Here is a 24,000-nt window from a genome sequence, read left to right on the forward strand (position 1 = left end):
AAAAGATAGCTGAGATTACATTTCATTTGAAACAGATCTAGATCACATTTTTAACAGTAAAACTAAGAGGCTTTAACATATGAAATGTACATACATATCCAGTGTCAGAGACTATAAGCTGCTAATATAAAAATAACTATAATATTTTAGAAGTCAGTCACTTAAAGTCTTAGTTTTACTTTTAACATACCTCAGAACACCATCCTCAGGTATTCATTAGCAGATGATGCCTGATTGAAAACTACTCTCTGAAGGCTATAAATATGCTCAAGTATAGAACCTTCTAAAGATTAGCAAAGAGCTAGATGTTCCTTTTGAAGGGACGCTTGTTTTCATCTGTTTGGTTATTCCAAATGAGGATGTTCTGCAGCCTAGTTTTCATGTACATTACATGGTGATGACCAGGGAAGATAAATAATTTTAAGAAGTATATGAGTGTGCTGGGTCTCTAATGGGCCAAAAGAGTTGGTTAAGTGACTTTTTTCATAAGCTAAATGAATATTGATTTGTTTCTTCTGAATTGCTAATTATAAACATGTATGTTTCTAATAAACTTTACTGTTCCCGAGGAACTGTTACAAACTTTAAGTGCTAGAAATTTAAAAATTCCTCCTCTGCAACAATTACAAAATAAAAATAAAAACAAAACCCACAAAACACTGCTTATGGAAAAAATTCTCTAGCATTTTCATGAGGGTTTTATAGACCCTAAGATAGGATGGCAGAAATACACACACACACACACACACACAGTCTCACACACTCTCTCTCACATACTATTGTTATTTAATATTCAGACTATCACTGATTTAGGATTACTCAATTTCAGAAGGAACTAGTCGTATCAATCCCCACAGCTGAGTTGACTCTAATACTGATGCCTTTCCCCTAAATGAATGTTGGGATCTTTCCAGCCCTTCCCAGGTCATGGCCATTCTCATCCCTGCTATCTCCCCCTTTTGTTGAAGTACTGACTGAGGATCTCTCTTATAATCCTTTGCTACTTTCTTCCAGCAAGTCAGGAAAAATGCACAGAAGTCTGGGCCACCAACTAGTCCCCACCCTCCTCCTCAAGATCCAAGAGCTTCAGTGTTAAAGGGGTTGGTGCTTAAAACCCAGAGCTGCTCAAGCTCTAGGAACTTAGGACTCAGGTCTAATAATAACTATTATTATTATAGTTATATTTTAAATTATAGATTCGTGTGGGTTTTTCTGGCCTGTAGATGCTTATAACAGTGCTTGTTTTGGAAAATGTATCCTAGTTCCACAAATCAACTTCTAAATAAACTTTACAGCCCTTTTAAAATTGAGTACAGTTTCTTAATAAAAAATAGAGAATTACCATATGACTCAGTAATTCCAATTCTAGGTACATAACCCCCCAAACTGAAGAGATTCAAAGAGATGATTTGAGAACATGCTCATGGTAGCCAGAGGTGGAAACAACCCAAATGTCCACCAATGGATGAATGAATATACAAAATACGGCGTATATATACAATGGAATATTACTTAACCACAACAAGGAACAGGGCTTCTCTGATAGCTCAGTTGGTAAAGAATTGCCTGTAATGCAACAGACCCTGGTTCGATTCCTGGGTCAGGAAGATCCACTGGAGAAGGGATAGGCTACCCACTCCAGTATTCTTGGGCTTCCCTTGTGGCTCAGCTGGTAAAGAATCTGCCTGCAATGTGGGAGACCTGGGTTTGATCTCTGGGTTGGGAAGATCTCCTGGAGAAGGGAAAGGCTACCCACTCCAGTATTCTGACCTGCAGAATTCCATGGACTGTATAGTCCATGGGATTGCAAAGAATCGGACACAACTGAATGACTTTCACTTTCACAACAAGGAATAAAGTAGTCGTATATTACAATACAGTTGAATCCTGAAAATATTATCGTAACTGAAAGAAGTCAGACACAAAAGGATAACTATAGTTTGATTTCACTTATATGAAATATCTAGAATAAAACTAATTCAGAGAAACAGAAAGTTGATTAGTGAGTCCCAGGGGACTGAGAGGAGGAAGTGAGGAATTAATAAGCACAGTTTCTGTTTAGGGTGATGAAAAACTCTGGAAATAATGGTGGTGACTGCACAACACTGTGAATGTACTAGATGCTACAGAACTGTACATTTTAAAATGGTTAATTTTATATGTGAATTTCAAATCAATAAAATTAAAAACTGTATATAGTCAGCATCCACAAGTACATAAAAACTGAAATAGCCAATAAGGTATTTTTTTTTTTGCTCTTAAAAAAAGAGAGAGAGAAGAAGAGAACTGTCTCAAGAACTAGAAAACCTAAAAATGGGTTCAGGCCCTAACTCAGTCATTAGTAATTAAGCCATCTTATATGAGCCATTTCCCCATCAGAGCCTCAGTTTTATCATGGAAAGTATATGATTATTATCTGCTCTGCTTAATTCTAAGGCTGAGATTCAGAAAGCAAATGAAAACCCTAACATATCAGAGAAAGGTGCTAACTTCTATAATAAATGAAAAGTCAGAAGCACTGGAACCTCCAAAAGGAAAAGGATGAATATATGCTTTCCCTTTCTAACACCTTACCTTTTAATTCAGATGTTAACTAGGCTTTAGGCAAATCTTGGTGACCATTGTTTGAGCTGGAGGAGGTTTGGTACAATCCAGGAGAATTCTTGTAGCTTATCAAGCTGGGGAATCAAGTCTAGCAGATTCAGTCTAGACCAAATTCTGTCCTGTGTAGCATGGAATATAAAACCCTGAAGACATTCTAGAGTTGGTCTGTAGTCCATAACTTGTTTCAGATAATTAATGATTTATAGTTGGGACGAGGGCCACTACAAAGCTTCACTGGTGATATGTGGGATGGGAGGGAGAACATGAGTCTGTTCTGGTTAGAATCCTCAATAAATCAGGTTCCAAGCATGGAAGAAGGAAAGGAAACAGAATTTCTAGTCTTTTCTCTTGTGATACAAGGCTCTTTCAAGATTTTCATGAAAATCTAAAGTCTCCACAGAACACAGTCTGAAACCAATCTGGTCATATAAAACCAAAGGTCTCTTCATAGTCTAGTGTGTTCTGATTTCACAAATGTAGGCAATTTTCAAATGTTCCACATAAATGCTTATTTTTGAAGGAGTTCTTTAATTGTAAATACATCTTTGGCAGATAAAGAAGAAACAGTTCAAGAAAGCTTTCCAATCCTAATCCACTAGTAATTTATTAATCTATTTAACATAAAATTAAAGCTATTAATTAGAGGAATAGATTTTCTACTTAGATTTTGACATTTTTTAACTTAACATAGTTTACTTTTAATTTGGTATGAATGATTTCAATTTATTTCCCATTTTTACCCCTTTGTAGGAGCAGTATTTTAAAGAAACATACGCATACGTACTTCTTAAATATACATATACAGTTCTCCCTCCCCGCTGCCCCCAGCCCCAGTAGCTTACTGCACACTTAGATCTATTCAATCACCATTGGCAATCAGCATTAAATGCCAACCTACCCTCGGGTTAGGAGCTAACTTGCTGCTCCAAACCATTTTTACAAACCTTCCTATATACCTTAATCCTTTCAAATGCAACTGTGACACAAAGTATTACAGACTTTTTAAAAGCTGTTCTCTTGAAAAAAAAAAAACTGCGGAGCATCAGTAACCAGATAGTATTCTCAAATTTCAGTGATCTAGTCCATGGAGCCGTCCCCTATGCATAGTGCTCTGTTTCATGCAGTACATGGCTGTAGCTGGCCAAATCTTTTTTTTTCCCAATGAATCAGTAGAACAGTGAAGATCTTACTTTTTTTTTAAGCAGTGGCATATCAATGAGGCACAGATGTGTATTCCAACTCTGCATGGATGAGCACACTGTTCAATAGTGCTGGCTCACACGGTATCAGGGCGAGTTATCACTTCCCATGAAGGCACTCTTATCACCAGGGCCCAGAGAGGTGGCTGCAAATCGCAGCCTTTTTATTTTCAAGGCAGTTCTGCTGAACATTCAGGCTTCAAAGATTCACACTTCCAAAACTCTATAAGAGTTTGTGAACGCTCAATTTGCCAAAACTGTTTACAGTGTAATTGGGCACCGTACCTGTGTCCATGAGATAGCGAAGGCGCTTCTCCACCAGCGCGGCACGGGTGTCAATTTGCTTTTGCTCATTCTCTAGTGCTGCCAATTCTCCTACAACATACTGACTGGTGTCTTTGAACCCTTTCTGTTAACGAGAACAAACAGGAAGGAAAAAAAAAGTCACTTGTAAGTTGCATTTTTTCCTTTCTACAAACACTTAGTAAAGCACTTACCTAGAGAACCAAATACGCCTTTAGTATCACCCTTAGTACCAAAAATCAATGCCCTGTGATTCAAAACATTTTCATATGTATTATATATAGCAAAACTTTTGTAAATAGAGAAAACCTCAGTTGTTTAGTATTATATTTATAATTTAACACACAGATTTAAAAAGTAAACACTAAGTAAGAAAAATTTCCCAGAGTCAGTTATTAAGCATGGACAAAGATAGATAATTTTCCCCTTAGTGGCTGTCAAAACAAACAATTATGACATCCTTAATTCAAAAGTATAATATATAAAAATGGCGTTTAGCTAAGGAAATGATTCTTAAAGAATTTATCCGGAAAAAGATCAGATTTGTTCTTATAGATATATAAAATTAAAAAGATACATTCCTTTTCACAGTGACTATACTTTTAAAAATATTTTTAAAATGATGAAAGAGAAGTTTCTAATATCTTCAGTTTCTCCTCCAGCTGGCTTCTGTACTTTAACATGTCACTGTGTTGATGTATTACTAATTATTGTAGCTGCGAATTCTAACTTGACAGGTGGTTTCAAACCGTGCTACACTGGATCTAATGCTACCAGTACACTGATTTGGTTAATCTTCCATGTAACCAAATTTGGATTTTATTCTGAAATTTCACTTTTTATAACCATGCATGTTAAAAAGAATTATCCTTAGAAGTTCTACTTGAAGTAGCAGTTCTATTATAAAGTACCAGTAAACCTTAATTTTTATTTTCATACTACAAATTTAAATCATTAGGGGCAGAGTTATTTGTGGTATAGTACCAAACTGATTAATCACAGCTCCCTTTGGAATGTTTATCTTGTGACATTTCTAGTGGTAAGTTTCCTAAGTAGTTGACAAACACTAAAGAACTGCGTAAGTGATTACTCTCACCACTGCCACTACTACTATCAACATTTATAACATTAATTCAGAGAAATAAACGTGAGCAACCTTCCTCTGTCAAATCCCTTCCCTACCTAGGAGCATATTACTCTCTAAGAAGCCATGAGGAATTATCTTTCCTTACTCCTTAAACAAGAAACTCAATCGGGAATTATGTTATTATGAGGATATTTTGGAAGTCTTATAATCAACAAACCTGTCTAACCACATGAACAACTTATTTATCTTTGGAACTAGTAAATATGAACTCAATCTAAACCAGCTTATTGTTAAACTGATTATGGTAGTTGACAAACTGAAAACTGAAATATTTTTAAAAAATCATGAAACTGATAAATCATGTCTCAGGATAGACTGATCAAATAAGTCACTGTATTTTTTAAAGGTTCATACAAAGTAGATATTCTCTCACCTCAATATGAAATAAAGCAAAAATTATAAGAACAAAATAAATGCTAATGGTAACTTTAAAATTCAGTGGATGCTTTTTGCATCTATCTGCCAGAGACCAGAGCATTTTCAAAACGGACTTTTCTTTTCTCAATCCCATCCAGAGGAAAAAAAACAAACACAGTAAGATATTAGAAAAGAGAAGTGATAAGTAATACATAAACTTCACTGCTTCTACTTACCAGTTCAGTTAAAAATAGTCATTAAGTTTATAGCCAGATTTACTTAGTGGGAGTATACAGTATACTCAAATATTCTGTAACTTATAAATTATACTAAATATTTCCTCAGAATATACGAGGTACCTCTTCTATGTATTAAGACACTTTTTTAGTGAAATAACTTTAGGATGAGAATCTAAAAATGAGAAGTTTTTAGAGCTCTAAAATAGTTTGTAACTCTCAGTACATTTGCAAGGGTTTTAAAATCCAACAAAAACAATTTCAACAGTAAAAACAATGAAAATATTTACACAAACTAGAGATAATAATAATTTTAAAAAGTAGCACCATTAAAGAGAGCAATGCTTCGAGACAAAAATTCAAGTTAAAACTTGTTCTTCCTGCTTCTGTCCCGCAGCTGTCCATCAAAAGCAGCTTTCTCCCTGCGGTCTATCAAATATTTCCCTCACAAATCAATTTTACACATGATCAGCCCATACCCCTACTGAGCTGAACCTCCCCGTTAATTAAGTGAAGAAATTACCATATATATTATATTAATGCAAACATCATTCAGCTAGTAATTCACGGCTGATCTGGATAATGGAAAGGTTGAACACCCATTAACCCAAGCCAACAAAATGGGTTGGCTGAGAAATTCTAGCAGGTCTCATGTGACTTTTCCCTCTAACTGCAGCTCTGCGGTATCTGCTATTGTAATAATTAAAATCCTCCTGGTAGATCAATACTGGAATCTCTTTATGGGAAGTGCCCTGATGGAAATGTCTCAAGGAAGCTGGGGCTGTGGAACTCTGAAAAATTCATTTTTTTTTATCTGACAATTATCACCACACTGCAGACTAATTCAACAGTGCACCCCTCTCACTCTGCTTTGAATGCACTGGAGATTGACATCTTAAAAAACCTAACATCTCATTTTAACAAATAAAGGCACTATTTCCACATACAGTTTGGAATTATCAGCAATCATGAAACCACACAAAAAATTAATATACATTAAGCACTTCATCTTCTGATGGCTTCCTCTGAGTTTCAGTTATCGCTGCCTTCTCCTCATTTCCTTTCTTTGTATCTTCCTGTATTGATCTCTGCCTTTTCATCTCTTAAAAAAAAGGGAAAGACATGTAAAATTATTATAAAGCTTGATAGTTGTGTATTAAAATGTGGATTTACATTATCGGCATACACACACACACACACACACACACATACACAGCTAAATACTGTTAAATTGTAAGATGGGAAGACATCTAAAAAAGTGTTCTTACCTGGTCTATTCTCAACATATTGACTGAAAGACTGAAGTTGAGTCTTTCTGACTGTAGCATCCTTGCTGAACACAACAGGATTTCTAAACCGTTCTGTTGCTTTTTGTAATCGCTCAGTCCTGAGATCCTCTGTGCCATTCTAAATGTAAAACAAATGTGTTAAGAGAGTCCTGATCTTATAAATGTGAGATTACACATTAGTAAACAACTTTTACTGATTTAAGATAATGTCAATTTAGAAATATATTGAAAGAAAAAAGGATTGTAAAGAGTTCTAAATAGCTCAACTGCAAGGTCTGATGCCTGTAGCCAAAACCTTTGGGAGACGGGGTTTAAATAGAGAATCATTCTTGATAACTTTGATTCATTAGATACTGTAAACCTCCCTGTCTTCTCCTGATGATATGTATCATTTAAATGCCACATTGCCTCTGTCTACCCACACCCACCCCACCAGCCTCACTATTCTGCCCCATTGGTTTGTACAGTCCCACAGACTTGTATGACAAGAAGAACTAGTTTCTAATTTTATGCCCATTGAGATAAACCACTAATGCTGGATGAAGGCTAAAAGGTAGGATTATAATACTACCCCACTGAACTGCATTTCATCAGCTATAACTTTCCAAAGCCAGATTTGTAAGTAAGCCCTTTACAGCTAAGGAAACTACAATTATCTTTTCCAGAGCTTCCTATGTTAATACTGGTAACAAATTCAAATGGTTCTATCAACAAGAAATATCCCAGAAGACTGAACCACTGCAGTGTGTGGAAGCTGCAGATACCGAGGTGCTGTGTACCAAACAAATATTTCATTTTATACCTAATCTTTTATTATTTTTATTAAGTGTTTTGAAAGTAAATAGGGAAAGGCTAAGATGCATGACTAATAGCTAAGCCTGCTGAATGCTGAAACTGGTTATCAAAAGCTACCAAGACTTTGCCCTTCCTCTGCATTGAGACAATCAGTAATGAGGGAGTCCTCCAATGGCCTATTCTCTAGCCTCAAGGAGGCCTGGGATACAGAATCCTCAAGGGAAGGTAACAGTTTATCCTTTTCCACAAACACAAAATGCCTCATTTATAAACGTGTAAACTGCATTTTATTAAAAAAAAAAAATAAAACCCCAAATCAATGCTGAAAGCTTCAAGGGAACAGATGGACTATATGTTTTTTATAAGCATCATTAAAAAAAATCTTAACTAAAAAGATCCATACAAAGACAAGCTGTTTAAAGCACACCTTTTGTTGGAATAGGTTTGAAAATAACTACATTTAAGGGCTTTTTGGAAAGCAAAACTGCATCTATTTAGATAATTAAACCTTAAGAATGAAAATATGTTTCATTTCTTAAAGTTATATATTTATCATTAGTATCATGTTTATAATACACTACCTATGTAGCTAGGATAGAAACAATTATGGCTTTTATTTGTCTAAGAAAAGTGTGTGTTCTACTGTTGTATCATAATAACTGCCCAATAGTATAAAACTCAAGTCTTTACCAAAATAAACAAACACAGCTAAATTTTCTGAGGCCTGGCAACATGCTAAAATATCAGTGTGATTAGCTAGCAAATCCCATCTTAAGAAACCTTTTTATGACTAGGGACTTCTGCCACTTTACAAATGTATTCCTCTAAACCCACTAATTCAGTTAGCCTTTTCAATCCATTGTATTATTCTTAGGCCAGCTTCATTCTGCATTAAATCCAGTGCAGAAAGCTAAATTGAACGCAAAAAATCAGACCTGATCCAGGCTTCCTTTTGTTCAAAGATAGAGACCAAAAGTCCTCTGGTGCTGCCACACACTTTCATCACCAATTTATAGAAACCGACAGTATAAGGGAAAAGCAATGAAAGTCATTGTTTTGGGACTTCAAAGCATCTCTGTGTCAGGGAAAGGAAATCCTTTCAGTCAGCAGGGCAGTCCCCACAGTCCGCAGGTGGGTGAAAAGTTATACAAGACTAGAAGTGCCCTAAAGCTAGAGAAATATTAATGATACAGTGGCAAGGAAAAGGGGAGACAGCTTGAGAGGGGATAATATAAATACTACAAATCATCATCATTATTATCATCTTACAATGTGTCATTCTGGCTAAAACCTTACACAAGGTAAGATTTATACTGGCACAAAGCATATGCATATCTTCAAGATTTATACTCAACCACACACCATCTTCAGATATTAACTCATCTTAACAGGTCAGAGGCTGCAGATGGCAGAACAGGCTAGAATTCTCTCAACAACATTCTCATTAGCAAAATACAGATGCATATAGAAGTCAAGAATAGCTTTTACTTTTACTTACATATCAACTTAAAGTAGTAGTTTCTCTGAAAAACAGTATATGCATACTGATTATCATACTGACATTCAATTTATCAGCTATTTAACAAAAATTCTTATACCTTAATCTTAATGTGAAGAATTTGGTAAGAAACTGACTTTAGGATTATAAAGTACCAGTGGAAATTTGAAGACACAGATACCAAGTCAAATATTTTAAGGAAGATTTACCTTAATGTCTTGCTCTGAACTTTCATTAACAGCTTTCTGAGTAGTGCTGGAAAGTGAATTTACCACCTGTGGCTGAGTGTCCAGGAGTTTCTTCAGCTTCAAGTCTGCCAACTTAGCATCTTGTTCTGTTAAATATTATGAATAACTGTGTGAACTACATTTAGATGTGTAGCTATCAATTCAAAGGACATCATAAAAATATTACTATATTTTAAAAAGAGAGAGGACATTAGAGTTGTGAAATAACATATAAGACCAGATATATGCAGAACTCTGCCTCTATATATCTACTATAAACAATATTACATACTATATAACTATAATCATTATACTCTAACTACAGTATAACTAAGTAGTCTTTAGGATATTGACTATATCCCTTTTTCAAAAATTGAGATATAATTGATATGTAACATTGTGTAAGTTTAAGGTGTATAATGTGTTGATTTGATCATTCATATATTGCAATATGATTACCATCACAGCATTAGTCAACACTTCTATCATGTCACAAAATTATCATTTCTTTTTTGTGGTGGGAATAAATAAAATCTAGTCTCTTCGCATATGTATGTGCTTTTCCCCAAAATCAGTCCCCATAAAGAATATAGTCAACACGCCTAAAGACCATTTAGTTATTCTATGGTTAATAGCAGCTATGATTACCTTAAAACCTCAGCCCATATTTAATGCATATATTTATATTAGCAACTTTATAGAATGTACATAATAAAAGAAGGTATTACAAAGTGGGTATTTAAAAGAGGTAATGCATTTAATTCTAAATTATATTATTTTGTAATTTCAATTCTTCCAGTATATTAAATTTAGACATAAAATGCCACATTACGCTCTAAACATGATCTTAGACAGTCATGTATATATTGTTAGAATCCAATGTTTATGTGTGTACATATATACTCAGCGCTGAAATAGGGTATATGTTCACAAATAACTTCTAATTAGAGGGCAGAAATAAAGATTACTGTATTTTGCAATGTATGAAATATGGATAGAAATTTAAAATAAAAAATGGCTCTAACTTTAAAAATAAATAATTTCAGATTATTTTTAGCAAGTAAATTAGTCTTTAATAAAATAGTCCAGAAGCAAATGGAAATAATTCCATTTAAAAAATTCACTCAAAGCAGCTCTTTAATAAAATGATTATAAAAGACATGCTGACAATTTGGTGAATGATATTTTTCATAAAGATTAATAAGTTTTCTAATTATAAGACTCTTAATAAATGCTATTATCATTACTTTCATGCAAATTGGTCAGTTTATATTGCCAGGCTTCTTTTTAAAACAATATCTGATGAACTATGGTCAAATCAAGATAAAGATTAAACAATTTATTATTAAAACATTATGACTTTTATATACATATAAAAAAAGAATTTTGGGAAAAATAAAGCAAGGATAAAAATCATAATGTATGCTACGTGTCTTCAGATTCCAGTTTGCATTCCTATTTCTTTTTTTTTCATTCCTATTTCTTATTGCCATGAAATAAACCATAGTCTGATTGGAAATCTGTCCTATGTACATGCCAACACTTGGCATGCTTGAGAACTGTAAACAATGTATTAGTTAACTCCAAAAAACAGGAAGACTGAGATGTGTTTTCTTTTTTGGTATACAAAAAAGTAGGAAGAGTGTTTTTAAAAAGGATAAGAGTCAAGCCTGTTAGGCCTTAATATTAGTCAGCCTTTAAATATACTAAAATATCTCACAAAGTTGCTATAACTAAAGCTAAGAAGTTCTCCTTACCTTACTTGAAAAGGGTTAATTTCTCCTGTCTTCATATCTACTATTAAATCAGGAAATATGTACCACTGATTGTCACTGATTTTATACTTCCATGAATCGAATGTTAAGGCTTTAATTCTGAACTTATAGGTGCCCTCAGCGGTAAAGAGATGACACTGATTTCTGAAAGACTTTGACAGTGGCTGTGGTGAGAGGGTGAGTAGGTATTTTAAACTGAAAGAAGTAAAAGGTAGTCCTAATTTTGGGTTAAAATTTTTAAAAATTTCCTTAAATATCAGCATTCTCCTGGACTTGAACAATTATAAACAAATTGCCCTATATTTAGTAAAGTATTATTTAATACCAAGCCAAGAAGGAACTACTGATAAGAGACACAGATTTTTTTTGCGGGGGGCGCTGCTCTCCATAGTTAGGAAGACTCTGATTGACTGTTTTTTGCAGAAATAATAGCATGATTTCAAACAGGGAAGAAGCAGAGCAGGTTAGCACTGCAGGGACAGGCCATGGCTGGGGAGAGTCTCTCCCTCCCTACAGCTTTCCACAGGAAAAGACAAACATTAGGGATTTCACTTTCTTACCTGTAAGTGCCAAAGACATTTTACTGCTATAAGAATTCAATTTAATAAGCATTTATGGAACCCCTCATGTATACAAAGCTACCTGCTGCTGACTTATAAAGGTAATGCATATGGAACACTCATCTATTAAACCACAAGCAACTATCTTTATATTTTATGCAAGAACTCAGAAGTTCAATTGCAAATGTGATTACTGGTATGATATCTATTGATATACAATAGGAGATTAATTCAATTGTAATCTATACAAGCAGTTTTCAAAGAGTTTTACTGTAATCATTAAACACGTATGAAATAATTTATTAGTAGTAATATTTAAATACTTAAGGTAAGCACAAAATTTACAAAATAATATTTCTACTAAGACTACCAATTTCAAACCAAATCAGGAAATCTGATCCATGGTTTAGATTACAATTTGAAGCATTCCATATGCTTCATCTGTATCTTAGAACATCACAACAAAATATTTAGGCTGAGAAGGGAACCAATCACAGAATGTCTACAAATTGTCCCATAAAATACCAAAGTGAATCTTAGTAATAAGAGAAAAGCTAAAATTTGCCATTTCAATATTATTGCTAATTTTAACAATAAGCCTAAAACAAAATAATAATATAAAATTGATGGAAGGTGGAGTTAGCTAAATGATTTGCGAGGGCATAAGATGTAATAAAACGACCAAAAGAATTTACTATCACTATTGGTGAGATAATAATAAAAATGTAACAGAAGAGTTTGCCATGCAGTAGGACACAAAGTATTTATAATTTGAAATTACCGGGAGTATCAAGGTCACTTTCTAAGTTAGTAAGTTCATCTCCACCTCCTAAAACAAAGCCTTCAGGAATCTCCTCGTTAGTATTTATCTCAACATTATCATTTTCATCTGTAGGAACATGTAGCAATAATGTTAGTATATTATTAGTATATTATTTCTATTTTATATAGGAAAGAAAAATCAGTATTTTAATGACAGTTCAAATTCAGGTCTGACACAGACAAGCAAGTTAAGAAATCAGTTTTAAGTCAATTTTTCATTATTGGATTAACATTTATATTTTACATTTCTATGTCAAAGATGAATTGTCACATCAAAGCAGATGCAAAGATTTTGACCATTTGTCACATGCTGTCTCTGAATTATTGAGCTCATTGAATCCCTATATTTTAAAATGTAATCTGCTAATTTCTAACGACAGTAAATAAAAATAAAGTTGGTTCGATAAAAAAGTCTCAAATAAAAATGTCACCAAATAATATTTCCTAAATTTCACATTTTATCATTTATTAGATATAAATATATAAAGAAACAAATCATTCTGTATAAACTTGTAGCTATTTTTAAATTATCTGCCTGAAGATTTAAATGCTTTTGTACTATTAATGAAATATGATCAAAAGCATTATAGACAAATTAAGAACAAACATTGAGATGAGAGCAGACAGTATCTTTATGCAAAACAAAGTTCAGAAACAATTAAGTCAGTACATCATGGAAGACATAAAGCTGGGAAAACACTGTTATTATTCAAAATTAGGTACATGGGAATGAGGTAGCCTTACACTATTTTTTAATACATTTAGCAAAATGTACTAGGTCATAATTAATTAATGATATCTTTTTAAAAGACTTATATTACATATTTTTCCTTTTTAAATCCTAATGATAAGTTGGTTAAATAATTTTCAATATTATCTATTTAAAAAGGCATAGCAGTAGATTTGTATATTAGAAGCTAAGCTTTAAATTCTGCTTTTGACAGACAATGCACCTTTTGGAGAAATTATCTGTCTAGCCCTGGGAGTTGAAGAATATCCCTACTATTCTACAGTTTATTTTTCATAGGGCAACTTTTATTAATAATGAGATGTTCCAAAGGTTATTGCAATTGAGAAATTCTAAATTCTATAACTTTGGCTTAAACCTTCAATATTTGTCCTTTTCCCTGTACAGTATGTGTTTGATTTTGGGCTTCCCAAGTAAATATTTACTGTGAGCATTAATATTAATAATAATAGTTTACATTTATTGAAGAGTTCCTAATGGAAGCCATTTAGAAGAATACAACAGAGAGAAAAAGAATGAGAAATGCCCCCAAGGGAAAATATTGCTAAATGCTTTCAAATCATTAAGGTATTATACTTGGCTATATTATTTAAGTACAATTAGTTGAGAGAGCTTTTCTAATCGACTGTGCTTCGTACAACTGTTTGACTACTTTCATAAAAGTCACCACCATCATCTTCATTGTTCTCAAAAATTCTTCTCTAAATAATTCTGTAGTAAAGGGAAAATGAATGAACAAATATTTCCTGAGTACCAAGGAAGTGTTCAGAACACTTCCTCCTGTCAAAGAATTTACTACCAATAGATTTTAGAGTGTGGTATTTTGTTCCTGCAACCAGCCTCTATTGATTTCTGCTGTCCATAATTAATCTAAAGTGAAAGCACAAAATTCAGCATTCATTCATTTACTTATTCAAGAAACTTCTATTGTATACTGAAACTGTAATTTACAAAACATTGCTAGATGTTGAAGAAATATCAAGTTTTATAAGATATCAAGTTTTAGTAAGACATTTATTCCACCTTAAAGTTATATATAAGTGAAAGTCACTCAGTCATGTCCGACTCTTTGTGACCCCATGGATTGTAGCCTGCTAGGCTCCTCTGTCCCTTGAATTATCCAGGCAAGAAAACTGGACTGGGTAGCCATTCCCTTCTCCAGGGGATCTTCCCAACCCAGGGATTGAACACAGGTCTCCCGTATTGCGGGCAGAGTCTTTACCATCTGAGCCACCAGAGAAGCCCAAGAATACTAGAGTGGGTAGTCTATCCCTTCTCCAGGGGACCTTCCCAATCCAGGGACCAAAACTTATACATACAAATGACTAGAATACCATGTAGGACAGTTAAGTGTTATGAAGTAAAAATAAGATACGGAGCCAATTCAAAGGATGAAAAGATTATTCTCTTGTCAGTAGCACAAGGAACTATTTTTTGGAAGTACTAACCTTTAAATTGAGTCTTCAGAAATGTACAGAATTTCAGAAAGTACAATTGAGGGAAGAGTTTTACAGGCATGAGAACAGGAAAGTGTAGATTATATTCAAAGAATGGTGTAAAGTCCTATTTAGCTCAAGCATACTTAAAGTGAAATAATGGGAAGTAAGACATAAAAGGTAAAAAGATTTTACTTGGTAGGAATAGACGGACACTGGTTTGCTGGTCAAACATGACTGGCAATGTGTTGTTTAAGTTGAGAACAGTCTATATAAGCAGTTTTCTACCACAGTGTTTTATGGTAATCAGTTGTGAAATATGTATAGTTACTACAGAAGCACTGAAGCTTATGTTTTTATGAATTAAAGTATCTCCAATATCTTCCTAAAATATTGCTCTTGCTTAAGTTCTGATATGCCTTCCTATGTGAAAGAAAAAGTGGTTCAGGGATTGCACACAGGAGTATACTAGCCACGTGACATCACCCTTCATTCCGAGATCGCTGATTAAGACAATGCACTCTAGAACAGAAAGGGTGGAGGCAGGAAATCCATGTTGGAGACTGTTATAACCTCCAGGCAAGTAGTATAGAAAGCGTAACCTACCATAAAATAATTGGGAGTGGGTATGACTTGAAAACCAACTTGATACTGGGTAGTTGGGAGGGATACTGATGAGAGGAAGAGTGAGACAGATGTCAACACTGACTCTCCAGACAGTGACTAGAAGGATGGCATTGTTATGAAAAGAAGCTAAGTCTGGAACAGTGGTTGGCTCTGGGTACTTCAGGTCCTGGGGTAATGCAGTGGGATAGTCATTACTCCTTTACACAGTGCCAGGATAATGTGTGATGTTAAATAGGTGCCATTCACTTTCTTTCCTGGCTAAATGAAATCTCTACCCATACTACCCCTCACCAGTAATGCTGAACAGGCTAACTCAAAGTTTATAAATGCATTGTTAACCTCAGATAAAAGGATTACTATTTGGGAAGGGGAAGAGTAAAACTTGATCTCCTCTAATGCTCAAGTTTTCTTAAGAATAGATTTCCACTTTCTTCTCATTCACTGACTTCATTTTACAATGAACACTTGAATTTTTTTCAACAGTTATTGTTACACATTTCTTAATACTTATCGAAATACTCTAAATGAATTTTAGCAGAACTAAAGTACAGGTGTGTCTGTGTGTGTGCTTAAAATATTACATACATATTAAATATATGATATCTATAAGATTATATATATATCTTTAAGGCTAACCATTTAAAACCCACTAGATAAGCATGGCATAAAGTAAACTAGAGATACAATACACAATGGAAGGTGGTTTGCAAGTATGGCCTGTATGTAGGGAAAGGTAGAAAGAGATTTATACATACAATGGAATGAGACAATGCATTCCAACTGACACTGTAAAGCACTATAAACAAAATGGGGATCCCAATGGTATGGTCAACAGCACAGAAATAAGGCCAGTCTTATAAGACTTACCATTTATAAATAAATTGAATGAAAAGTGTGAATATAAGGTAACAGTAAGGAAAAAGAAAGGAATATCTGCACTTAAAAAACAAAAGAAGTTGAGGCTACTGTTAAAAACATATTCACACAAAATGGTAGCTTACAGGACACCTATGTTTACATGAAACTGTTTATTTCCAGAAAAAAAAATTTTCAGAATAAGCTATCTCATTTGTATCATGATTTAAAAATTCTCACTGAAGGCCCCTGTAAAATATATATGATATGATAGGTATCATAAATATGACACAAAATATACACAGATTTAAGTATATATAAATATATAAAATCTATATAATATATACCATGTAATATATAATGGATATAATATAATCTTCAAACTAGGTTAACACCTTCCTTGCAAGTGCCCATGAACCACTAATAAAAATGCAAAATTTTTTTGGACAAAATAAAAACTTTTAAATTCTCAAAGCAGAAATTCAGGCCGTATTCTCTGACCACAATACCATATAACTAAAAATGAAAATATCACACTTTGGCCCTAAACAACTGTACTTTGCCAAGTAAGATCAATATAATAAATGAACCTGTACGTTTGTTACCTAAAATGAGGAGTTTAAAAGGCTGTTACAGGTCTACAACTAAAAAATGAAGCAAAAATTGAAAAAACACATGTAGAATACCGCAATATCACCTGACTCTCTTCTAAGCCTTCACATTATTTTAAGAGGAGAATAAGTAAAAGCTAAGCTGTAACTCCTTGGACGGGTTCTGTTATTTCATAAGAATTAGGCTATTTATGGCTGAAATAGGATGCAAGTGGGATGCTTGGATACCTGACTTCAGAGACCTAAAATAACTTACAAATATTTTCTGTGAACACCTGAGGCTCATGACACCTCACCTCAAACTTAGCAAGTTTCTTTTCCTCACTGAGGCTGGCTGCTGAGAATGGAAAAAAGCAAGCATTTCAAGTAGGTTCAGGCAATGAATCTGAGTAGCAAGTTCAACACATCCCCTAGGTTGCGCTTTCACCTTATTATTTCAGCTCTTGACTACTGCCTCTTCTTTGTTACTCTGGACTACCACTTCCAAAAAATTTCCCTCTCTAGGCCATCATCTAGGCTGGTCCCTACACACTCCTCTCTCATTCTGCACCATTCCTTATTCAGATTTGGTAATTCCCATTAGACAGTGGAAGAGTGGACACTAATTTGTTAATTGTTTTTCCTGACTTATCAACCCCATAGGGTCATTTTCATTTAGGAATTAGACTCCTGTGAAATCAAGTGAATTTCTAATTTGCTATGTTAATGCCAGCAAACTATAGCATGGGGGCAAAATCCAGCCTACCACCCTTTCAGGGTAAATAACAGGCATGCCCATTAATTTACATATTGTTCAAATCTGCAAGGGCAGAGTCAAGCAGTTAAGAAAGAGAACATATGGGCTGCAAAGCCTATAAAAATTTACTCTGGCCCTTGCTAGGAAGTTTGCCAAATCCTGGCCCAACACAATAGCTGGCACCACTAAACAGATAAATGTGTATGCATGAATGGTTGAACTCTAGGAAGGAATCTTACCCTTTCCCTTGACCTAAAGGTCTCTTCCATCCTGGCCTTGAAATTTTCAGCTTAGGCTTTGATGCCAGAGCAGAGCTAGTCAGATCCATACACTTTTATGAAGACAGGCCAATATTCAGGTCAAGGAATAGGCCTCTACCACTTGAAAGTCAATTTTAGCTCTGATTAAGAGCCTCCCATCTGATATGTGGCCACTTCCAACATCCAAGGTATGGTATGGTCTATGAGAGAAGTGGGCCCTGATGACCTTGGTCTTCTTAGGGAAGACCAAGTCTTGACTCTTCAACAGGTTCTCATAAGTCATCTGCTGAACCCTGTCCCATCTTCATTTCATCTGGCTTTTCCTTTTATAGTCTATACTACTTTGTTAGTTTCAGAGATCCAAGCCTCACTTGTTCTTTATTCACTTTGTTGACTGTTGAATGATGCCAAAATCAGGTCTTCACTTTCCCTAGTTACCAGGCTGGGAAGCTACCCATTTTGGGGGTTGTAACACTGACTAACTCTCTCTACCTAGTCTAGTTCTGGCTTAGCCTCAACTGGGATTGGATTATAGAGATAAGACCAATTACATAGCTGACTCTCCCCATACCCTTAATCAGAAAATTTTAATCCTTAGTCTTCCCAGAGTTCACAACTCATTTAGCACTGTTATCCGCTCTCTGTTAGGAAAAAAAAAAATTAAGAGAGACAGTGGATGCCTCTCTATTTTATGTTTACTCTTCTATGGGTTTACAATGTCACATGGAGATAGTATCAGTAGTTTTAGGACAGTCTATCTGGAGGGTCAAGAATATGAGGCTATTTTTTTTTTTTTATCATTCTGAGATACAAGGAGGCCGAGACATCTAAGGTTTACTTAGAATATCTGGAATTTCTATGATATCAAAGAAATGTCTTGTTACTAACAATAAATGAAAGCAAATTATAACAGCATTGTATAAATGTAGCTGTGAGTGGTTACTGCCATTACTATAAAACTTTAGTAGTGAGTATAGAAACTGTAATAAAAATTCTGAATGACAGGAGTTGAAAAGGTAAGATGAAAGACTTAACTAAGAAACAAACATTCTGAGAATACCAGATGGACAGATTCATAGCTATCTGGGAAAGCAGCTTTCATATATATGGGGCTGGAAGGTAACATGCTATAGGCATTTGTTGGAACACTCTACAACAGTAAGATTTTACTATAAGGGATCAATTAGAAATAACAGCAGTAAGTTTCAGTTTACTATGAAGAAACTTATTATTGACCTAGAAATAGTCTCCTTTGTTTCAGTTCTCTAAGGTTTTATTCGAGTCCTCACTTGCCTACTCTCCAGAGTGATCTTAGCATTTAAGATTAACTCAGAACAAGTACCTGGCATGTTCTGGTAGATAAATGGGTCACGTACCTTTGAAATAAAAAAGCCCTTTTGAATATACTACTAAAATAAAAATGTAAAAATTTCAAGTTAAAAGTGCCCAAATTGAGCACTGAGGGGTAAAATTAAAATTCCCTTTAATTATATGTATATATAGTCCTTGTTTCAACATCAAGCTTAGAAAAATTTCTACAGATATTGAAAACGACCCTCTTCAAATAAGACGACTAAGAGAAATGCATATGGGACTTATTAAAAATTCTTACATGTCACGCTATAGTGCTGGAAACAAAGTTACTTTCCGAAGATCTGGTTCAAAGTAAAAATCTCTCATGCCAAAGCTCTCCACTAACAAGTCTTGTGATCCAGATGCTGAGGACTTGATTGCATTTTACTCATTCTAATACAATTAATGAGACATCATGGGGAATCACAAACTAAGGCCTGTCAGAGTTTTCTCCTAAATCATATTCTTGGTATTTCTCGAGTACTAATCATACTTAATCATAATCAAAGTATTTCCTGAGTTGTTAAAAATTAAGTCAAAGAGTTGATTTTGAAAATGGTCATAGTCATCTTCTGATTTACTATGTTTTCTTTAAGTTTTTAGCAACCCACCAATAGGTGAGAAACTTTATGTATTTGATGCACAACATTTTGAAGTAAGAATAAAATGTCCCAAAAGGTCCATCACGGATTTCTGGGTTGTCTGTAGAATATGATACAAGATTCTTAAACTCACCTCCAGATGCCTTTGACCTTTCTTTCAACTTTTCTGCAGCCATTTCACCATAGCTGGGAAGTTCTGACATCTTCACTCCAGATCGAGCTTCTGCTATTAGCTGACGAGCTCTCTCTCTCAGCTGCCGACGTCGCTCTTCATCTTGCTGCTAAGATATATTGAACAGTTGCCAACTCAGTAATTGACAGCAATGCAATTTCATTTTCAATCTGATCATCATGATAGTAACTGGTTTACAGCGTGGTGCTTGGCCCACATTATAAATAGGATGCTCTGTATCAGTTGGATGTCACACCATTTTTAAAAGACATCCAAGCGTCAGATTTTTAAAAACATTTACAAATTATTGTATTAAAATGTCTGTTAAAAATTCAAAGTAGCCTTTAAAGAATGTTTGGCAATATAATTACTGAGAAAGTAGCAGGATCAACTATTAATAAAATGACCGGGCTTTTAGGAAAAAAGTCACAATACTGAAAGAAGAATTTCAATTAACACATTTTTTATTTTAAGATTAAAATTTAACTTGCACATTTCTAGTAAAGGCATACAGCACTGACTAAAGGAAACTTTTGATAGTAGAAAATGCTGCTACATCATGTTGATCAAATATAGAAAACAGTATTTTTAGGGGGCTACAGCAGGAATACGATAGCACATTAGTTCCTCAGTTATTGTTGATAGTTTTAAAATCAGAATTAGGTACTGATGTACTACTATCCCCATTTCTACTCTCCCCCTAGACACACACTGAAAAGAAAAAGTAAAATCTAGTGTGGGTTTTGATATTTGAAATAACTAAAAATGACAGAGAATTAAATAAATTAGGTTTTGCCTCCTAAAAACAGGTTATTATGAATTGCAAATAATCAATGTGAAATTAAAAACTGGAAAGTATATGACATAAGGCAGCATTATTATGACAAAACAAAGCCTGAAATAATCTGGCCCCAAAATATCTGTAGTTACCTTCTCTTAACCTCTTCCAAACTCTATAAAACCTCACATCTATTTATACAAATTGTTTGTATCATGTGGTTTCATGCATCCATGGACTTGAAATGAATGTATCATTTCATCTTCCTGGAAAGTTCTCTCATCTATTTAATCACTACTCATTCTTCAAGATTCATTTTAAATCCACTAAACTTCTCTGACTACTCTTCTGTCCTCCTTGCTGGTGGAAAGAAGTTCTCCTTCTTTTCTGTTGCCACACGTGTGTGTGTGTGTGTGTGTGTGTGTGTGTGTGTGTGTGTGTGTGTGTGTGTGTGTGTGTGTGTGTGTGTGTGTGTGTGTGTGTAGGTGTAGTATGTGTGACTACTTTTAAAAACACTACATATCAAGTTATAACTCTGCACAAATGACTCCTCAGTAGAACTGAGCCACTCAAAGGCAGGAAATAGATTTGACTTATCTTTGTATCTTTGGTCCTTAGTACACACACTGGGGTTTGGTACTTGCTATAGAAATTTCAGGCATGAAAATTTATAATTTATACTCACAAAGCTTTTAATACAGAGGGAAAGATAAAACAGCCACAATAAGGAGATGCGATTAAAATGCACAAAGAGTTCAGAAGAAAGAAGTTTGCTTTGTGTGTAACTTTTTTTCCCCCCAAGGGAAATGATCAACCAGAGGTGTACATTTAACAACAATGTGTAAAATAGGTTGGCATAAAGGGACTGGAAAGAGAGTACTTAGGAGGCTCTTATAAATAGGAGGAGGAAGCTCTAATGAGATTCAGAACTGGGATAGTGGCAATGGGAACAGAAGGAGACAAGTGTAAGAAATGCATCAGAGTTACAACTAGTACCTGTACCAATTCTTGGTAACTGATTAGAGGTAGAAGGAAGAAAAAAAGCTGACTCTGAAGTTTTAAACTTGGGTAACTAGAACTGTGGCATCAAAAATAGAAATGGAAAGACCAAGATGAATTATAAGAGGAAAAGGCTGGAAGTCTGGGGTAAGACAGACAAGATTTGAGAGGCTGGTTGGACATTTGAGTCAAGATGTAAGTAGCTGGGAAGTGAAAATGATGCTGGGGAGTGAAGTCAAATTATGACTGCAGAGCTAATGCCTGAAGTGACAGGAATACACGAAACCACCTAAAGAAGTACTGTAAAGAAAAACAAGACCTACTAACTAAATCATGGAAAACATCTATTTTTAGGTAAAAATAGGAAAAGGAGATAGAGAAGGAAAAGGATGAGAACTGTAACACTGATATATCCTGAAAATCAAAGATGAAGAGGCTTTCATGAAAAAGGGGATAACTGACTGCAGTAAATGTTAGAGGTTAATGAGTCTGAATGTTTAAAAAGGGCAATCAAACTTGGTAGGTAATAGCATTAGAGAGAGCGGCAGGCACTAGACTGATGGAGTTCAAGCCTAGGCAACTGTTCACAAATTTTGAGATGGCTAGAACTGAGAGCTGTCAAAATTAATGAGGGTAGATTAACAGGGGTATCGAATGGACCCAGAGACAAGCTTGAAGCTCCCAGTGGACAAAGTGAAACAATTCAGTATCAAACAAGTACGCAAACAATTACTGCAATGAATTGAATAATCAATGAAATCACACAATGAATCAGTGAAAATTCATCAATTCATTATGACATTCAAAAAGTTCTCAGAAGGAAATATAAACTCATCTGCGGGTGCTTTTAATAGAACTCCTTGGGACTTCCTGGTGGTCCAGCAGCTGGGACTCCGCGGTCCCAAGCAGGAGGTCCAGGTTTGATCCTGGTTGGGGAAGTGGATCACATGTACCACAACTAAGAGTTCACATGCTGCAACTAAAGATCCCAAGTGCTGCAATGAAGACTGAAAACCTAGTGTGCTGCAACTGAAATACGGCATAGCCAAATAAATAAATAAATAATTTTTAAAAAGAGAATTCCCCAAAATTAGTAATTGGAGAAAAAAAAAAATCAAGCACTTAGCCGGTCTTTCCAGTGGGAAGAGAAGTTTAGAGCAACTAATAAATAGCCCAGTTAATGACATGACAGAAAACTCCACTTTATAAAATGATGCCAGCTATAATTTTAAAAAAGGCAAAATTAAAAAAACATGAAACTTTGCCATACATAAAAGAATGATTTTAGCAAGGTTTATGAACTATTATTAAAGCTCTTAAGAAAATGTTTGATGGGAAACTGGATATTTATATTACATATTTTCTAAAGATGGCCATGACAGTATTTCTCATCCTACAAACTTTTTGCAGTGTGACCTTGCTATTTTCTTATCAAGAGGTGACATATTTAATTCCCTTCCCCTTGAGTATGGACTAGTGTAAGTGACTTGTATATAATCAACAGAAAGTAGATGTGTTGAAGGTGACTTCCAAGGCTGGGTCAGGAAAGGCTATACCCTTTCACCCAGTTCTCTTGAAACTCTTGCATTTTATATGTTCTGGGAACCCAGCTGTCATGTTGTGAGAATCCCAAGCTATATGCAGGTGCACTAGTTCACATTCCCAGCCAAGTTCAGTCTTGAGTCTTCTGAGCTCACTTATCAGACATGTGAATAAAGGCTTCCTCAGAATCTCAGTGTTTAGCCACTTTGGGTCACTTCCAACTGCTCAAGTCTCCCCAACTGAGACTCCAGACAATGTGGAACAGAGACAAAGCACACACACTGTACCCTATCTGAAATCCTGACCCACAGAATCTGTGAGAATAAAAATAATTTTAGACCATTATGTTTGGGATTATTTTACACATTAATAATTAGATCATGTGGTTAATTAAGTAATACCATATAGATTATTTCCTGGTTGTAAGAGGAAAACCTAATTTTAAATGAAGAGATCGGAACTAGATCAG

General features: G+C 34.7%; 1 protein-coding gene across 4 annotated transcripts in view; it reads right to left on the reverse strand.

Moving 5' to 3' along the window:
* Positions 1-24,000, reverse strand: part of EHBP1 (EH domain binding protein 1) — a 340,642-nt gene that overhangs the window by 37,706 nt on the left and 278,936 nt on the right. For 3 of the 4 annotated variants that reach the window (XR_010662331.1, XM_065929074.1, XM_065929076.1), the window contains exons 15-19: positions 20,174-20,321; positions 9,638-9,762; positions 7,115-7,253; positions 6,842-6,948; positions 4,089-4,212 (exon numbers count right to left, since the gene is read on the reverse strand). Coding sequence is in view for 3 of the 4 variants with exons in the window: in XM_065929074.1 (XP_065785146.1) it covers positions 4,089-4,212; positions 6,842-6,948; positions 7,115-7,253; positions 9,638-9,762; positions 20,174-20,321 (643 nt within the window). In the remaining variant the exon portion in view is untranslated. The remainder of the gene's footprint in view (positions 1-4,088; positions 4,213-6,841; positions 6,949-7,114; positions 7,254-9,637; positions 9,763-20,173; positions 20,322-24,000) is intronic. The other variant, XM_065929077.1, reaches the window with a different exon arrangement.

Source organism: Muntiacus reevesi, chromosome 3, assembly GCF_963930625.1.
Source record: "Muntiacus reevesi chromosome 3, mMunRee1.1, whole genome shotgun sequence".
Lineage (NCBI taxonomy): Eukaryota > Metazoa > Chordata > Mammalia > Artiodactyla > Cervidae > Muntiacus > Muntiacus reevesi.